The 19,560-nt window shown below is 35.4% G+C and overlaps 1 protein-coding gene across 3 annotated transcripts in view; it reads right to left on the bottom strand.

The window, feature by feature from the left end:
* SEPSECS (Sep (O-phosphoserine) tRNA:Sec (selenocysteine) tRNA synthase) overlaps window positions 1–19,560 on the bottom strand; it is a 29,195-nt gene that overhangs the window by 3,904 nt on the left and 5,731 nt on the right. For 2 of the 3 annotated variants that reach the window (XM_062575409.1, XM_062575411.1), the window contains exons 5-11: window positions 18,846–18,999; window positions 14,484–14,586; window positions 12,104–12,233; window positions 11,891–11,982; window positions 4,964–5,057; window positions 4,218–4,308; window positions 1,752–2,045 (exon numbers count right to left, since the gene is read on the bottom strand). In XM_062575409.1, coding sequence (XP_062431393.1) covers window positions 1,796–2,045; window positions 4,218–4,308; window positions 4,964–5,057; window positions 11,891–11,982; window positions 12,104–12,233; window positions 14,484–14,586; window positions 18,846–18,999 — 914 coding nt within the window. In that variant the 3' untranslated portion in view covers window positions 1,752–1,795. Of the gene's footprint in view, window positions 1–235; window positions 2,046–4,217; window positions 4,309–4,963; window positions 5,058–11,890; window positions 11,983–12,103; window positions 12,234–14,483; window positions 14,587–18,845; window positions 19,000–19,560 lie in introns of those variants that run through there. The other variant, XM_062575408.1, reaches the window with a different exon arrangement.

The raw sequence follows: 19,560 nt of genomic DNA on the forward strand, positions 1-19,560 counted from the left end.
GTGATTTTTCATTGGCTGCTCCAATATACAGAATATATAGCCAGTGAGATGCAGAGTTTTGGCTCCCAAACCCGTGGAGAGATTTACTGAGGGGTAGAACTAAAGTATAGCACGCTCTCAACAGTGAAAAAGCAAGAACTTATATTTACTTACAATCACATGGACTCAGTGCTCAAGATAGATTACATTTTTCCTAGGATATATTCGTATAGCAAATAAGTAGTCCACATAGCCATACCTTCACAAGCTTTAGTTTATTTAATGTGCAACAGAAATAATGTAGAAGCCTCAATTTAAACTTAAGATACAATGGTCTTACTAGCATCTTCATGATGATTAGCATACTATTAACTTCCACATATTAACACCGTATTTTATATCAATTAATCAAACATGTTGGGGAGATAATCCTCTCAAAAGCATCACTATTTTGACTAAGCAATTTACAGAGGGCTCTGATCCCACCAAACAAAGCAGTTATAACCTCACAAAATATTCTAACTGATTAACTGTGGTATCCCAAGTGTTAATACATTACAGACAAAGAAAAATGCCTTTGAACATTTAGGCTCGCTTTGGCCAGTAAATGACATCAAAACCACACACAATGTAGTAGCTGCACGTAAGAATAATTAGCTAAAAATTTTTAAACCTACGGCAATGTCACTCCAGTGATATGGAACCTTTGGTCAAAGAACAGACTCTAAATCTATTGTTAACTTAATGAATTCACATCAGTAACTGAACATAGCTATAGAGGCAACAGTGCCAGTGACAGGAGACAGCTGAGAAGTGGAAGTCAATACATTTTAAAATCAACAGGATAAAAAAATGCCAAGACACCCTCAAGTTTCACTAACTCTTGAGATTGCTGGATTCATCCCACAGACTTCCTTTTCAGTGAATCTCCTGCTCCCATTAAAGAGCAGAAGATTCAAAGAGGAAAAGAAATGCATAAAAAAGGGGGGAGGATGGTAGTGGGGGAAGACTATCCCTTCTAACTCCATACTCCACAGCCCCTTATTTTTATAACTGTACTCCCTTAAAATACTCCTTTGGGTTGTTGAATCCTGCAAATATTTCCAAGGGTTAAGAACTGACAGGATATGAGGCAGTCTAGGTTTTTCTTGTCCACTGAGAGTTGCTTTGTCCAAGTCAGTTCATAGCCAAAGATATACCCAAAACCAGCAGTTCTAATTCTGAGACTGTGTGAGGCCCCCAAAAGATTGTTATTCCAACTCTCATTTCTTCATGCAGTTTTGTCATTGCATTTAATAAGTGCAATCCCAAAACTTTTATATAAATTTTTGAGAAGAAATGACAAGTGGCAAGTATGCTGAGAAGAAACAGTTAATAGACATTTAGGAAACAGTGAAACATTTCTTGCTGGATATATACCTATACCTAAAAGGCCTGCAATCACTGCCACAGAAAACCTTGTTAGTTAAGAATACGGGAATAAGCATTCTGTGATTTGCCAAGCACCAGTCACAATAGGTCAAATTCACCCTCAGACCAAAAGACTAGCTCATCTTTATGAATGTAAGTTTTACTTTGGTAGATGTTAAGTATATTTAAGTGGTACAAAACCCTTGTGACTGGCCTTCTCCATCAGAGAGAACACCATCTAAAGTTTTCTTTAGAGTTGAATTTCACCTGAGTTTTGTTGTTTTCCCCCCTTTTTAGATAAAGAATAAGTTGTTTTCTGCACTGCAGATTCACAAGGCTAGCCCAATACAAACCTGACATACTTCAGAGAAAAGCTTGTCTCCCTGCATTGCAAAATCTGTATCTTCTAGTCTTCATGTTGGTCTGTGTCTGTATTAGAATTACTTATTTCATCCACACTTTTTTCCTTCTTTATTTCTTTCTTAGAAGTCTTCAAACATTTGTCAAGTCTTTTAAGGAATACGTCTACATCTTGTTTTTTAATCCCAATTGCTGATGCAGCATTGAGGTAAGCACAGGGATAGTCATTTGTATGTGACATAAAGCCTTTGAAAGTGTAGTTATTCACTGTTTGTACAGACCCACAGGGAACCACCCTGAAACACACAAACAAAACTGCAATTCAATTAAAGATGCCTTGGATATTTTTACATGATACCCTACGACGAACACATTTACCCAAGTTCCTATACAGTGCAGTGTCTATTAGCTCTAAAGAATTACATGTAAGTAGGCTTAGATCAGGCATTCTCTACGTTAGTGCTCAGGTATCTCTATCAGCGACAGTAGCGGCAGATCCTGAATTAACTCTAGAATGTATGCATATGCTCATTTTCCTTCCCCTCTTCAGTCAAATTTATAAGAACATCACTACTGGCATTTATGAACTCCCTAACGTGGAGGAATAGACACATGCAACAAACTTGCATTCCAAAGCAAGCCCTAAATATCTGACCTGCTCTGTTTTGGGTCTGAGTTGGTTCACCCTTCCTCAGGTAACTTGAACTCCCTGAAATGACCTTATTGATGTCAGCCTTCGAGTAGACACCTGCTCGGCACAGCACACTGCAGCCCAGAATCCCTGGGCTCAGCTGATCCAGAGGGCTCCTGAGTAGCTGGGACTACAGGTGTGCGCCACTGCTTACCCATCCTTCTACCACACTTCCTAATTTCCCCAACTAAATCCCTAATCTATCACTCCTCCTACTCTCCTATTGCAGTCCACCTCCTCAAATCAGGATCCCAACTGCCTCCTATCCATCTCTCTGTACCACATCCTCCTTTTCCCCATCATAGGATGCTAACCCCATATTCATTTCCTCCTTGCAGTGGATACTTGTCACCACTGCTTTTACCTTTTCCTCATACCAAGAACCTATTACATACTATTTCTCAGCATTTTCAGTACATACCCATTTCCTAATAAATCAAGATCTTAATCTATATCCTTACTTGTTAAAGGAAAAACTCACTTTGTAGCTACAGTCAAAGCCTACGCAAGCACTTCCCACCAATGAGTTGATCAGAATTTTTAAACTCTACAAAGATATTCCCTGCAGTTCATCTAAGAAACTGCATTTGGGCAAAAATCACTAGGATTGGCAGATCTTCCCCGTATGGAAGTGCTCAAACCACAGGTTATATAAAAGCCTGCACAGAGGTGAAGTAGGGAATTGTTATTACTAACAGTGACATTCCTCATAGCTGTAACCTTTAAAACCCACTGATATCCCAGGTGAAACGCTATATATATATCTATGTATATATATATACACACATATACCTAATAAACATATACACATATGTACACACTATAGTTAAAGAACCACTTGCTTACATAAAAACAGAAAAGATCAAAACTTTTGAACTCATCAAAATTGTAAAGTTATAACTTTTCAAAAATGAAAACTTCTGAATCATTTCAGCCAAAGATGACTGAAATTGCAGGATAAGCCAAGGTTAGGACAGACAAATTAAAAAAGAGGATCTAACTACAGTACATATAGATTTACTGTCATTCATCTGTGCAGGAAGTGGAATAATCCAAGCTAATGAAGCGTATCTTCTTATGTTGAAACATTTAGCTGTGCTAGAGAAAATGACATTAACTCTATGGCAGAAGCTAGCATGGCAGCAATAATATTCAGATAAAGGAATTCTGCCAAAACAAATTTTAAATCATTCTCTTCTTCTAAAAGGTTTAAACCAAAATCATTAAAAATGATTTGGCTTGCATTCCCATGTACCAGTGTCACTAGGAATAAATTCAGCTCGGACTGGCTCAGGTGGTAGAATTTTTTTTGCTTTACTACAGTTAGTTCCAGAAAGCAGGATTTTCTTCCGTATGACAAAAATGATGCAGGGTATTAAAAGCTTATTCCCCTGATATCCAGCACAACCATATTTATGCTGCATAAACAAAACACAAATAAAAGATCCTCCTTAAGCAGCTTGCAACTTAATCATAAGATCAGACAGGAGCTGGAAACTGAAATCAAGGGGCTTTAGGGAATAATGACACTAAGTTATATGGGGATAGATTAGCTATTTAGACTACCAAAGCTAAGAAAGAGGCCCTCATCACTGAATCAGGCAGGTAGACGTATTATTAGTAGGTAACAATGATGGAGGAGGGCATATCACACTCTAACTCTTAATTGCTAGGTTGAAATACGTAATCAGATACAGGGCACGAAACACAAATAGTATACATTTTGTAAAACCCTAATACAAATGTCAACATTTTTCAAAGTTCAGAGCATTCTCACCTTGCTCCAGAAACTTGTCGTGTGAAAAGCATAGATCCCAGCTGGGTAACGGCAGCATCATTATTTTCACCTAGATTCTTCAGCGACATGGCTGAAGTAACAAAAGGTCAGATTAAAACTATTACAAAGTTACTCTTTTTCCAAAAGATAACCACAGAGAACAAGCGTCTAACAATAAAAATATGGCCAAGTATTTATGCTCAGATACAATGAAAAGACGAATACCAACATTAAATTTAGTTGTTTTTCCACAACCTATCATTGATCATTTCTTTGGTTGATTGTATGTAAGGCAGATACATTGCACAGAGAACAAAATACTACTTTTTGGTGTTCAGCAGAATTTTTGGTTAGAACAAACATCTTGAATAGGAATTCCATGATTTATTTCACAGCATTAACAGATAACGGCTGAAGCAACTCTATTATATATATATTTTTTAAATCTATTTATTTATAAATTATTGCTACAGGTTAACACCTGCCTGTCTTGATTACAATAAATTAGTATTTTGGACAGGAGTGATTTTGTATGAATATAAAGCACCTGGGCACAGCTCTATTAGTCTGCTTTTATTATAAGTTACTTTATTGGGTTCAATGGCTTCATCTTGGCCTAAGAATGATTTAAAGGAGTGTGGTGGTAAATGTCTAATATATTAAAGAACTGTATGTGAAAATGCATTGAAAATGCATTACAAAGGCATAGTATATTATATTTTTTTAAGATAAAAAACAATGATTACCTAGGGAAATAGGATTATGTGGTGTGTCCAACAGTCTCTCATTGTGGATGTCTGCCAACTTCTTCAACTCATTTGAAAGATAAGAAAACATTTCCTGGAAAAAAGCAGTATTTTTGTTATTAACTTGTAATATGTTACTAATTGCATCAAAAAGAGAAAATAGTATCAATTTGACAAAACTTATGTTTCCATTCCATCCTACAGGTGCCCAACTGATCTGCTTTTATGTGTACCAAATAACTGGGCCAGACAGTTTCCTGAAATCCTTCTAGAAAGAAACAGCTCCATTTCCTGAACAACACTGCCCTTCCCCTCGAGCTGGTCAAAAGCTCTCTCTGGTCTAATGTATGCTTGGAACGTTAGTCATTCTCCCTGTGACACTGACACTTACGAAAGTAAGGACTTTAAGAGATTTCCAGATTTTCCCCCGTACTGGTAATCTGTCAAAAAAGTCAAGGTTCCTTCCCACCATGGCCTCGTAAGTCACAGAGAACGAACTGTTGCTATCACAGATGGCCATGTCACGGCAAATTGCTCCTTGCATTATTTTAATCTGGACCAGTATTAATAGAGAGAAAAGTAGTGCATCTTGCTACCAATTACATGGAGTCACAATTATCACCAGTTCATACACTTCTCTTTCTGTATGAGAAGGACAATGTAGTCTTAAGGAGAAGGGTACGAGCATTTGAACGCATCTTGTTTCACAGAGTACATTGTCCTGAATGCACAGCCATCCTCCCTGTCCTCTCTACGACTAACCCCTCCTGCTCAAACCTACTAGACAACAGACTGCAGAAATTCAGATATCACTTTATTAGGTTGTTCCTTTGTTGTGGAAAGTGTTGAAAAATCGAGACTCTTAAATGTTGACAGTCACATTGCACATAATAAGCTGCTTCCCTTTCTTCATCCCTATTTTTTTTTTCCTTCCTCCTTTCCCAATAATAATCTAGAGTAAATTATCCTTTCTTAAACATCTTTCTTGTCACATATCAACTTAAAATACTTCTGGGCAGAGAATAAACACCATTCTTCTTAACATGTCCTTTGGCTTCTCTTCTGTCCTTTTAAATGCTTAGTCTCTCATAAATACTAGTAAAAGATCAAGATGTTGGCTAGTCTTTTAAAAACACCAGATTTTCCTCTCATTTTAGCCATAAAGACTGTGCTTCTCATCCACTTCAATGTGACTGCCTGTTCCAGTATCCTGATCAATTTCTGGACATGACAAATGATTTTTCACTCTTTAGAGTTGCCTCCTCTCTTTGCAGACCAGTATCCAGCTCTGACTTGTACATTACATGTACAAATTACGCTTTGTGATCAAAATTATGTTTTTGTACAGCACCCCTGCCTCCCCCACAGAGGTCATCTGAAATCGAATGAGTTTTGTGGTAGCTGCTGAGGAATGTTACAGCTGCTTTTCTTTAGCTACTGCAGTGAACCTAGTCTCATTTCACGAGAGATAAAATGCACACAACTCCTGACCTTCCCTTCTCTTCCTAAGGTCTGGATTCAGCCAGAGAGAAAAGGTATCATATTACTGGCATAAATTAATTAGGCAATAGATTGTCAACAACAGCGTAAAACTTTCGTAATACTCAGAACAAAAACAAAAAATTATGGGAGACATCCAGACATGGGAGTCTAATTATCAGGACTATAAATTTGTGATAAATTCTTGATATTTTTCAGAGGTGTTTTGAAATCAAATCAAGTACTTTTGTGGTTTCAATTCAGCAGAGTTTATTTACAGTACACTCGCAGAAGTTGAGAAACATTTACTCAAATGTTCAGACACTTTTCCCTTCCTTCTGCTTCAACACGGAATATAAACACATTACTCATTGGTAATTTGCTTTGCCACAATGAGCATCACTAATGTGTGTAGTCATTACATCAGTACTTTTCGGAATCCAATTTGTTAATTAATTTGTGCTCCCTCTGCTGGCTATTTACATCTATAATTGAAGCAAAAATACTACAGAACTACCCATTAACTGTGTCTACTATGGATATGGTTATTGTTGAAACTAGCCCTGAGAAAAATCTATATTCAAACAGTAAGAAATTCCCAAATAATTTGTGTCACATCTTGGGAATTCTCTGTTGACTCTCTCACAGTAATCCATCAGTGAAAGGACCACAAGTTGGTATAAGCGATTTGTTACCCACTGTATAGATTTATAAAATTAAATTAAAATTAAATACCTAAGTTACTATGCCAGCCTTCACGTACATAGGGATTTGGTAGAACAAGGAAGAATGGAGAGATGGCAAAGAAAATCCAAGGACGCATTTTCGTTAATTTGACTCAAGCTACCTGAACACAAACTCAAGCTATAGTATTTTGCATTTTCCATTGGAAAGTCTCTAGATATTTTATGAATAGTTTCAGCAGTTAAGCAGTTTGTTATACAATAGATGAACAGTCTTTCAAAAAAAAAAAAAAAAAAAAAAAACAGAAAAAGGCAGTATTTTTGTGAGGTCAAATCTATAACCAACCTCTATTATAAAATATTTCTGTTTTGTTGAAAATTTATAAGCACCCTAAGCAATTATATTGAATGAGCTCTTATATATTTTATTTTCTGTAGTAGGCACCCTAGTTTTCTCAAATGGAGCTAATTATTATGCTAAATTTGTATTGAACAACCCATGCACTATATGTCAGTTATGTTTTATTTTTTAATTCACTCTTTCCCCTTAGAAACTTTTCACAAAACTTCACCAGGCTAGCAGAATTAATTCTAAACTATGTGAAAATGGCTTGCACTTTTCCACATGGCTGGAACCATCCTAGCTGGTTCAAGCTGTCCTGCTTGCTTGCACTCTGGGACAGTTTGTAACATGCCTCCCTTGCCCTGTTCCCTGTTTCACTAATATCTGAAAAAAATCGAAGTTGTCCAGAGAGCAGCCATATGCTTATGATGCTGAAAAGGACACTGCAGAAGAATAATTTTACAACCTCTTTGCACTAGATACAGACTGCCAACTCTCATATGCTGTATATGAGACTGATTTGGTCCTGTCTTAGGTGCTTTGCGGTAGCAGCTGTTTATAATGCAACTGCCAGGGCCTCTTCTGCTTTCTCTATCAGACTGACCAGCTGCATCCGATCTGTGATCAGATCAGACCACCTGGCACACTGCTTCACGCACACAAAAGGAGGCTGCAATGCTGAGCACGGAGGCCTGCTAGCTCATGCCCCAGAGAGCCCCATTCGAAGGCCTACTTTCTTGAAAGGCAGCCAAATACGTGACAGTAGCACAGTATGCGCGTGCATTCGTGTAATACCCACACATACCATGTAACCTGATATATAGATTCTCTTGTCTTGCGGGATAAAGAATTTTGTTCTGAATATGCAGTACACTAGAAAGTTTTAAAAATATAAAAGTAATCACAGAACATTTGGTTTTATATCAAGTAAAACTGAACTAACAAATTCTTCAAAAAAAAAAAAAAAAACTTGCCAACCTTCTATGAAGAAACACTAGTCACAATCATCATTTTATATATTTTTAAGAGTTCTTCTAAAAGAACTTTTTAACAACACTGATTAGCACACACTTTCAAGATCTTGAGATCTGACTTCTTGCAGGCTATACCTCTAAGACATGCCCTATGGAAGTATACTGCTTTGAAGCTACCATTCAAACCTGGCACTTGTTTAACTCACGGCACTATTAAAGCTAATAATTACATTAAGTTAAATTACATACTGCCTGCACCCAGACAATAAATTGAATATGGTTTCACACATGTCACTCAAGAGGTTTCACAAACTACAAATGTAGCAAACTGATCATACAAAAAGAAGGAGAAACAAATATCTTTCATCTTGAAAGAATATTTGAATTTTGACATTTTTAATATCCAGCATTAAGTGTCTTATTCTTAAATTTGATCACAAGTAGAGCAGCACTATAATCTCATGATGAACTGTACAATTAATTCCTATCAGAATAGTCTACACTTTCCTACATCAATGGTAAAAGACAAACAAACAAAAAACCACAAAACCCACACAATTTCCTCCCACTTGATCTAGTTCAAAATAAAGATCGATATGCCATAAAGATGTAACAATAACCCCAGCTGATTACTCTTAGAAGCACTGTATATAGACAGAGATACAGATTTAAAAAGCTCTGTTGCATCCCAAGTAGCACAACTATAGTAAGATAATCAGAATACCTTCATCATCAGATGGTTAAGGAAAGATTATTGAGCAAGTCTGTAACTGCTGAGAACAAAATTAAGGCATTACCTCTTTGACAACTTCAGTATACTAACTAGTTAAATAGTTCAGCTGCCCACATATTGGAAAACAGCTTACAGGTACTGATACGGAATTTGGGTTCCTTGCTCTCCATCAATTCTGAGACGATAATTAATTGAAGTCTACTGTCCATGATATCAAATAGTGTTGCCACTGTATTTGTTACATGTGGCCTAGCCCAGACAACAAAATACACACCTGAAAATACAGATGTCAGTTTAAGATCTGGTAACACATAATTTGAAACATAATATACTGAGGAAATTAAATGAGCCATTACAAAAATCTAACTTTTACATATTAAAAATTCCCTGAAAGAAGAGCTATTAACAGATTTGACTACAGATCCGTTATCTTTATCTGCATTACAAAAGGACCTGGACCCCCAAACGAGATCAGAAGCCCACTGTTCTAAATACTACATATGCATATAAAAAGGCCATACTGACAGTCTAGAACAAGTGAGAAAAAAGCTACTGCTTGTAGTCTTTCTCATTCCTTGTCTAGAGACATTGGGCTAAAAAATGATTGTTGAGAATATTCCTTATTAAACTTTCACATATGGACACCTTTAGTCAGATGCTTGGACAGCATGTGTGCATTGCTCTCCTGCTCTTCCATCCTCAGAGTCACTGCACCATTTCATTCCTCCATATAAGAACACACAGTCTCAAACTCTTGGACAACTACAGATTCTATGAATGTCAGCCCATTGGAAAATCCCTCAGATATTCCTTCTCCTCCCCACTTTAAACAGTTCATCCATGTAAAAAAATTGAACATATTATTTTCTTGGTTGCAAGAGATTAATCTCTTCTCAGTAATATTCTGGGCTATCTGGCTTGAGTTCAAATAACCTGAAATAACACTGATGTAAATAAGAATAAGGTAAAAGGAGAAAAGAAAAAAAAAGGCTGGTTTTTTTATAGCTGACTTATTGTGTAAGTAGGTGTAGCTGCACCAACATAGAAAGGAGTACTCAATGTCAAGCTATAAATAGCTCCTGCTGAGAGCATAATAGCTCTGCCTCTGCTTTCACAGAGCACAGGCAATAAACTATCACTATTACATTTTAACAGTTTGGAAGCAAAAACATTTAAGCAAAAAAAGTTTCTATTTCTGCAGCAAATCCAATAAAAGAAACATGTTTATGCCATATATAAAGCTGTGTTTATGGAGCATATTCACACTTGAAATATAAAGATATGAAGGTGTGAAAATGTAATGTTTTATTCATGCTAGAATCCTACTTCCAAGAAAATTATGTAATTTTAAATACAAAGCTATTCATTAAGACATTATCTTTACTAACAAATTATTATTCATGACTCGGCAATATTTATACTGTCCATTACATATTTGCATTACATATTTGCATCCAGTGCAATTCTAACTATCAAAATCAGCTTTGCTGAAGATTCAATAAATTCATTTGAGATTCTTTGGAGATAAAAGAAAAAAAAGACATTCTGTTTTTAATGAAGATACAAACCATGCATGGTAGCAAACACAACTGTCCAGAATACACTAAGGTTAGAAAAATTATTCCAATAGCAGCAAAACTGATGACTACACTCAGTGTTTCACAAGCCATGTCTTCACATGTTGATTGCATGGAACACTTTTCCTAAGCTTCTGTAAAGCAACTAAGCTGCTTTTCTACATTCTAGCTACTCCCATAGAATCATAATTCCAGTACAAATTTTTGGATGCCTGTAAAAGCAACTAGAAACATGTTGTAGAATGCAGCACTATTGCTTTGCCAGATAATCAGAGGCATCAGCAAGTTGTCAGCAGAAAACAACTGGAATGTATTTCTTACGTAAAATAATGGAACAGATCATGCATGATTTAAAGCTATTAATGGCACTTAACCCACAGCTTCTCCTTACAGAGCTTCTCTCTACAAAAAGAATACTCTATGTTAAAATAAACAGCTAGCAAGCAGGCCTCTTAATATAAGGAAAATATCAGAATTAATGGCAACTCAAGATGCACAGATTCCAGCCGTAAGCCAGCTTGAATGCTTGTGCACTGTAGTTACAGCCAACATAGCAGAAATTCTGGGAGAAGCAGGGAAGAACACTACTTCTGTATCTAAATCAGTGCCTTAAAAAACAGTATCCTTCTCTCTTTGGAGCCATGTACATTACTTATAACTTAACCAGAAGCTGTGATTCTCCAGAGAAAGTGGTACGTGAACATATAATTAAACACTGTCATAGTACCAAGGCACAACAGGGCTAAATGCAGTAGCACAGAGATCCTGGACATTCAGTGTGCTGGACATTCACTTACTACAGTCCAGTGTCATGCTTTAGCTTTGCAAGTTGTGTGACCTCAGCACTTAGTTTCTATTTCTTAGATTAAGCCTCTCTGGACAAAATTCTTTTGTCTTTAAGGCATACAGAAAAAAACAATAAATACAAGCACTTTAAAAGATAGTATAGGACTTTAGTTTAATTTTCTGATTTGGAATACATTTCTCCAGTAAGTGACTAGAACACTAGCTTTCCAGACTAAGAGCTGTGAACGCAGAAGAAATTCAACAACTTTCTAGAGAGAAACTGGATTTACAACACAAAACAAGTTCACAACAGGAAGACTGTTAACTGATGACTTCAGTAAAGTGCTGTTACCTTTCTCTCTTTCAGTAACTGCTTGTAGCCACTAGTACCTAGAGACAGAAGTGTAATGAGGACATCTAAAGAAGGAGATGCAGATGCTCTTCCTGAAAAAAAAAAGTAGACAGACTAAACTCACAAAAAAATAACTGCATGAAAGAAAACTAATAATCAAGTTCTTTACAGCTATTTAGCATGTATGGATAAAAACCAGTCTGAACTATTTACCTGGGTACATTTTGCTGATCTCCTGAATGAAGGACTCACTGAAGCCAGCAATGATAGCACCACCTACTGGAACCATAAAATTTTTGTCCAAGCTCTGAACAAAAGCATCTATTCTGCCCACTCGAGAGCCCTTTACCAAAACAAACAAACAAAATCCACAACATATATTAGAAAAAAGCATTTAATAGCATCATAATTACACAGCAATTTAATTGAAATAAATTTAATTCCTAAAACACTCTCAAACATTGTATTGGGATGAAAAACTAAAAATTGTAGCATTACTTTTTCTTAGCACTGCTGGTTAAGATCATTACTACTGTTCATTGTCTAACTACACAATGCCCCACGCATTCCTCTCTTGCTGTGATTTAAAATAATGATTTTATTCTTGCAAGTCTGTAATTATTTTTTTAAAATGTGTATCGAAAATAATGGGAATTATATAGTTAAACTCTATAATCCAAAATGTTTCATAGACACTTGCAGTAAAAGAGCTACAGTTTAATGCTTCATCAGAAAAGGAAAAGATTTATCTTGGTATATGTATATAATCTGCATTAAAACAAGTAGTTTATGACAGTACTTCTTCATATCAGGCTGCCTGCAATATTAAAAATTCAGATAATTTCCTGACAGTGGAGTTTCCCATTTCCCAGAAAACAAAATGTCATTATATCTAGTTCATCAGATATTCTCAGAGGAACAAATGCAAATTCTGCAGTACAGTTTCTATTTGAGTAATATGTGGCTATGAACTGAGCAATTAAGTATGTAGCATAACAGAACCTGAAAAGTATATTCAAGTACATCCCTACTACATATTAAAACCAAGAAACAGAAATAGAGCTAATACCTATGGCAAAAACAGTGAAAAAAAGGAGATGCAGCTAAAACATAGTTATTATTTCTAACTTTAAATAGTTTATTGAATGGGAGAGACGAAGAAACATTCAAGAGTTTGTTGGCTTTTTGGTGGGAAGATTAATGCCAGCCACTAACATCCGATTTAGCTAAGAAGTGAACAACAGAGGAAGAGCGTGGCAAATGAAAAGGTCTCAAAAGCTCCTTCCTATTATACTCTTGCAAATTCTGCTCATGCTGTGCTTATTGTGTCCATATTCCTGACTATTCATTAATAACTATTTCCTCACAGACTGTGTATTTCCTGCTGGAGGAAATATCTTTTAATAGATGAATGTGAAACAAATTAGCTCAAATGTATAAATATACATTAGCTCAAATGTATAAATTCCCATAACCAAAAATCAAAAAAATAAAACTCAAGCCACCTGTCAAAGAAGTCAAGGGAATAAAAAAATCCCCAAACACAGAAACCAACACACTAACAACTCTATTTGTAGCTTTGTACTCTGGAAAAATTATCATTAAATATATATGATAAAAAACTCAGCAACTCCACAGCCCCTTCATGCCAGAATTTCATAAACTTGTGCTAGATAAATACAGCAAGCATGTACTAAATACATGACAAATACAGTATATACAATTTTATATTTTACATAACATTTCTGGTTTTGTCAAACTCCTACAATCTCTTACAATTGTATATAAACTGTAACATCACATTTCTGTGTTAATTTTATTCTAATTAAAAATACAGTATGTTGTTAAATGGGTACAGACTAACTTGATATATAATTACCGGCATGTTTTAAATTCATAATAGTTCAAAATCTCCTGAATCCTATTAAAAATATTCCCTCCTCTTTTTTTTTTTTTTTCCTGATGTGGACAACAGAAAGAAAAGACATTACTGAAGAAGCAGCACACACAGACTGCAATGAGCAAAAATGCAAGAATGGCAAAAGTTTCATGGCTGATCTTACATGTTAACCAACCTCCTTTTCAAACTAAAAGAGCAACAAAAATAAAACTTTTTTGAAAAAAAACACTGAACGTAATCTAGTATCCTCAGCTATTCTCTGTGGCAACAACAGCTGTACCAGTGACAACATCTATATAGTATTGTTATAAAATCTTATTCCTCAAATAAAAATCTGTAACTCACATTCTGATGAAGACTAAATTCTCATTCAATTATTATGCCTTATTTTCATTGTGTTAATACATTTATGAATCACTTAGAAAGCTTACAAAAGATATCTTTCCATTATGAAAGATGTTTTAAAGGAAATAAAAGCTAAAAGAAATTCTGTTTCAGCCCATAAAGATAACATTTATTTTTATTAATTGTCTTCTGAAGTTCTACCTCCTTCTGTTCCATGTTCTCAAATATCAGTCTTGCATGGAATTAGTCTCAAAGCTGTGAAACAGCTGATAAAATATACTAGTGTTGTCTATAATCAGAGATTTACTCATACTATTTTAATTTTATTGTTTGAAATACGTCTCCTACCTGCTGAATAAGATGCATACATTTTGAAGACTGAACTCCATATGCATTGTTGACAATATGAGGAATGTCATAATTAGCACAAATCACAGCCAGCTCCTCCAGTCTATGAACAATAGAATTATCATTTAGAGAAATATTTAAAACCATAAGTAATGTTACAAATCAGAGCATTAAAGACTTTACAAGAAGATCAGAATCAGAAAAGAAACTTCTTTGATTAGCACATTAAGGCAGCAGTGGTACCTTAAGCTATAAAGTTTAATAAGAAAATTCTACTGCCTCTTACATATACTAAAAATGGTTGACAAGTGCTGAAAGTTTTCATGCCTCACTAAACATTTTGTCTAGAATACAGCAAATAGATCCGAAATAATTTTGCTTTGAATATAAACTTTTTTTCCATACTACTCTAAGGATTATTAACAGCTTCAGGTATTTCCATTTTTTTTCCTTCTCTAATATTCAACCTGAAAATGTCCTGCTCTCCTCCCCCCCCCCCAAAAAAAAAAAAAAACCTACTATTTCAACCCTTTGGGTTGAAACAACATAATCTGATAACAGAAAAGATATTCTTCAAAGGAATAGGGAGCCCCAAAATATCTGAATGTGGTTATCAGCAAATTAGAACTTTGTTCAATTGTTTGCTCAAAAATAAAAATAACTTTTTACCTATCTTTAGAAATCCCTGAAATCATAGAATCACAGAATCAGTAAGGTCGGAAGGGACCTCTGAAGATCATCTAGTCCAACCCCCCTGCTCAAGCAGGGTCACCTACAGCATGTTAGACAGGTTTGCATCCAGGTGGGCCTTGAAGATCTCCAGAGAAGGAGACTCCACAACCTCTTTGGGCAACCTGGTCCAGTGCTCCGTCACTCCCACAGGGAAGAAATTCCCCCTCACGGTCAGGCGGAACTTCCTGTGCTTCAGTTTCTGCCCATTGCCTCTTGTCCTGCCACATGGGACAACCGAAAAGAGTTTGTCCCCGTCCCCTTGACACCCTCCCTTCAGGTACTTGCACACATTGATAAGTACACGTTGATACAAATTGAAATCACAATGAGCTCACTTTAGATTGATTTCTCAGCAAATTAGGATTTATGTGGGTGCAGAGGACATTTTGGAGTAAGGGTTTTCATCATTTTAAGCATACATGGATACTTCCTCCTCCTCCTTTATTTTAAAGCATTCTAGTCATTCGCTGTTTTTTGAATCCCTTGATTTCTACCAAACTTTAGAATATCTTCTTTAAAAAGTCAATTTGAAAAAAGTATGATAATAAATTAAGATATAATAAAATAATGATAATAGTTTTTAAAAGGCTAGGAAGTTTGCATCTTCAATGCATTTTTACTCTCTTTTCATATAGTCTATCACTGTAGCTTATTTACATTCTTACAAAATGTGACAGAGTGTGAAAATGTTTCTAAGAGAGGACATTCCTTTGCATTCTATTTCTACCACATTACACAGCATTGCTTGCTTAATGCAAGATTCAACTGCAAAACCTCAGATTAAATTTTCTGAACTACAATCCTTTGGAAAACAATGTCATTATAGTATTAACCCTAAAGAAGCGAGAAGTATTTTATAACTAGGAAACATCAGTAGTATAAGGTACATACTGATCTTACAAAGTTGAGACATTCAGCAGGAGCTGTATGACCAGTATTTTTTTCTTATTCATCAACATCCTGAATCCTGAACTATGTAACATATTAACAGAATATTTCAAGAAACATGATAGTACATAGGGCAAAGGTTTTGCCTTCTGATCTGCTGATCCTACCCAGATTTATTCCTCACCTTCCACAGAGACTCCAAGGAGAACAGTTCACCCCTAAAAGGCTTTTGATGTGTAGGTGAGGAGGATTTTGCGTAAACTGGAAGCATAGATGGTGTACTACTATAAAAATTCCTCTTTCTCACCTCTTGAGACTCAAAGGAGCAATAAGCTAGCTTCTATCAAGTCCTGAGAACACAAAGGACTCTTGACTTTCTCCTTAAAACTATTCTATTGAATAATTACATTCATGTTACAATACAGGACCGTACTGGTAAAAGTTGAAAGAGAATATAGGATTATGCAAGAGAAGCAAACAATTAAGCATACCACTTGTCTGCTTCCATGGCTTAAATTTAAGCATTAAAAGAGTAGCTGTCATTTCAGAAAAATAAAGTATTAATGTAAGTTCGGCCACTGCTCAAGTTCCTAAAAGTCACAGAGGACTTAGAGAAGTATTTTCCAGTTTGTACTTATTTTCCTCTCCTGCTTGTGAAAGTTCATGAACAAAGAAAACTTTCCTTTTTTTTCTAAAAAATAAAGGAAAGCAACAACATACAGAGTTCTATTAAGTACACAAATCAAACAAAACTGAAAAAAAAAGACTTTTTTTTTCCTTTAGGAAAAAATCTGTTAAATATAGTAGCTTAGGGATAAATCACAGCAATAGCCAGTAAAAGACTGTTAGAGAAGTAGTGTCTCTCTAATGAAGGAGATTTGCACAGTAGTGTCTTATTCCTATAAAGATAGGTAACATTTTAAAGGACAGCTATCGTTACACAAGCATAAACCTCCTTCTCTGGAACAACCCTACAGACCCTAAAATTAAAAAACATACAAACAAACAAAAAATCGTAGCTACCCAAAGCCTTAAAAACGTAGAGATATTTAAAACAGCCATAGAAAATGGTACTTTCCAGAAATGCTGTATAGGATTTACCTTCCTATAGGAAGATGAATATTATGGCTTTCAATAGTTGATGGTATCCTTTAAATAAGTGCATTCAAATGCTCCTGTATCTGTTTTACCATAACGCAGTGCCACTACCTAATATTTCAATTCTTAGTTGCAGAGGACAAAAAAAAAAAAAAAAAGGTCAAAAAGAGGCAGATAACAAAAAGATTCATTTATCCAAGCTAACAAATAGACCATTCAAATTTGATACCTTTGATTTAAGTTAGCTAAGAAATTTGCAACTCAATTTCAAACAGTGTTCACTGTATTTTGACAGAATTTTTTTGTTTGTTTGTTTTTACTTTCTCTCTGGCAACACGGTTAACCCATGTCAACTACTGTTATTTTCTGTTGTTTTTTTTAAAGTAAAAAAACAGAAGGAAATATATTTTTACTCAATATATTTCAAATTCAGTAGTTTTTTTCTATACTTGTAAATCTTCAATTACATTTTCCAGATACCAAAATAATTAATAACAAAAAATATATTGAATGTACTGTAGAGGAACTTTAAATATAAGTCTTTTAAATTTTGTGATGAATTCAAAAAACAGTGATGCTCATTTTGGAAAACTGACTCAACATAAACAAGTGCTTCAGCCACCCCTACTTGAACATATCATTTTCAGTTTAAGAGGTTTTTCAAATAAGCTACATAGCAATAACATCTCAAATACTCTATTTCCCACTAATGACTGTATAGCTCATCTCTGTTTCAGCTAGTGCTTGAAAGACATCTTGGCAGCAACTGCAGAAGTTATGTACATGGACACATAATGTTAGAAAAGAACGCAATGTATTTTAAGCTTCTTTTAATGGTGATTTAACAGCTGGAAATTATAAGAAGCAACATCATGCAATCAGGCAGCAAATGTTCAAACCAGGATAAGTTACACCAGGGCAAAATGTCTGTTATACTTGTATAGCACATCTGCACATCTCAGTTTATTTATATCAGTATATCTTAATTAGCACTAAGAACATCACTGTAATACAGGAAAAGAGTAACTCTAAAAAAAGACTTTTGTTGGCTGTAGCATTTTGAACTGTTTTAATGCATAGCCTTGCATTAAAAAGAACATCAGCAGGCTAAAGGAGAAAAGGCAACCGTAATATTAATTCGTAGCATTAACTGTTTAACTACATTTTCTGGATTACATTTTTGTGAAAACTTACCTGCACCACCTCTGCAAAATTACAAGAGTAACATTCCTTCTCTGGAGATATCCAAGGCCCTCCTGGATGCAACCCTGGCTAACACGCTCTAGGTGATCCTGCTGAGTGGGGAGGCTGGACTGGATGATCTCCAGAGGTCCCTTCCAACCTTACTGATTCTATGATTCTATGATTTCATCCTAGAAGTCCATTACTAATCTCTTAGTCATACAGCAGAAGAAAGACCTTCTGTATTACTCTCACTTTCACCTTCTGTAATATTCTGTTTTCTAATACACTTTTCTACAAGCAGAACATCATTTCAACCTACCATTTCCCTTAAACTAAGGGATAAATGTCTCTTTGCTATATTAACTGTTGACAGTAATTATGCAATTTTACGGAGATGGACCTAAAACATGCAGGTTTTTTACAACAGTAAGAACTAATCCACTTACAAAGACTACTTACCTATCAGGTACCCTTGGAGCAAAGCAAGAGGTTGTAGAATGAACACACAAAACATTTTCAGCGCCAAGAGCTTTGATTTTAGCCTCCACTGCTTTGATGTCTGTCCGTAGCTCATCTCCTTCCAATACATTTTCTATCACCACAGGTTCAAAACCTAACCAACACAGACAAGATCCAGAAGTATACCATGCAGTAATCTCGAATCTCAGACTAACTGTGGGTTTTTTGGTTCCAATATAAATTTGAAAAAACAATCAATTTCATAATTAGCAGATTCTCTTAAAAAAAGAAAAAAAAAGCATGTAATAATGTCTAGCAACGATCATGACGAATTGGCTTTCATCATAAGCCTCTGCCTTATTCATTTAATGAATTTTCAAATTACTTATTTTAAAATAAAGATTCCCATGTTTGACTTCATTTTGAAATTTTTCATATATATATGTGTGTGTGTGTGTGTGTGTAAAAAAAATAATTACATATATAAATAAAAACCCTTAGATTTTAAACATTTCCAGAAGACTATATAAAACAGTTGAATTTCATAGGGTTACTTTTCAAGGACATATATGAGCAAACTTTGGGGAGAAAAGGGGGTTTTATGCCCTTTTGCTAAGTGCTGGTGAAGGCGCATCTGGAATCTGGCTCCACTTTTGTAAGAGAGTTGAGACATTGGAGAGGGTCCATCAGAGGGCCACCAAGATACTGGGGTACT

This window comes from Rhea pennata, chromosome 4, assembly GCF_028389875.1.
Source record: "Rhea pennata isolate bPtePen1 chromosome 4, bPtePen1.pri, whole genome shotgun sequence".
NCBI lineage: Eukaryota > Metazoa > Chordata > Aves > Rheiformes > Rheidae > Rhea > Rhea pennata.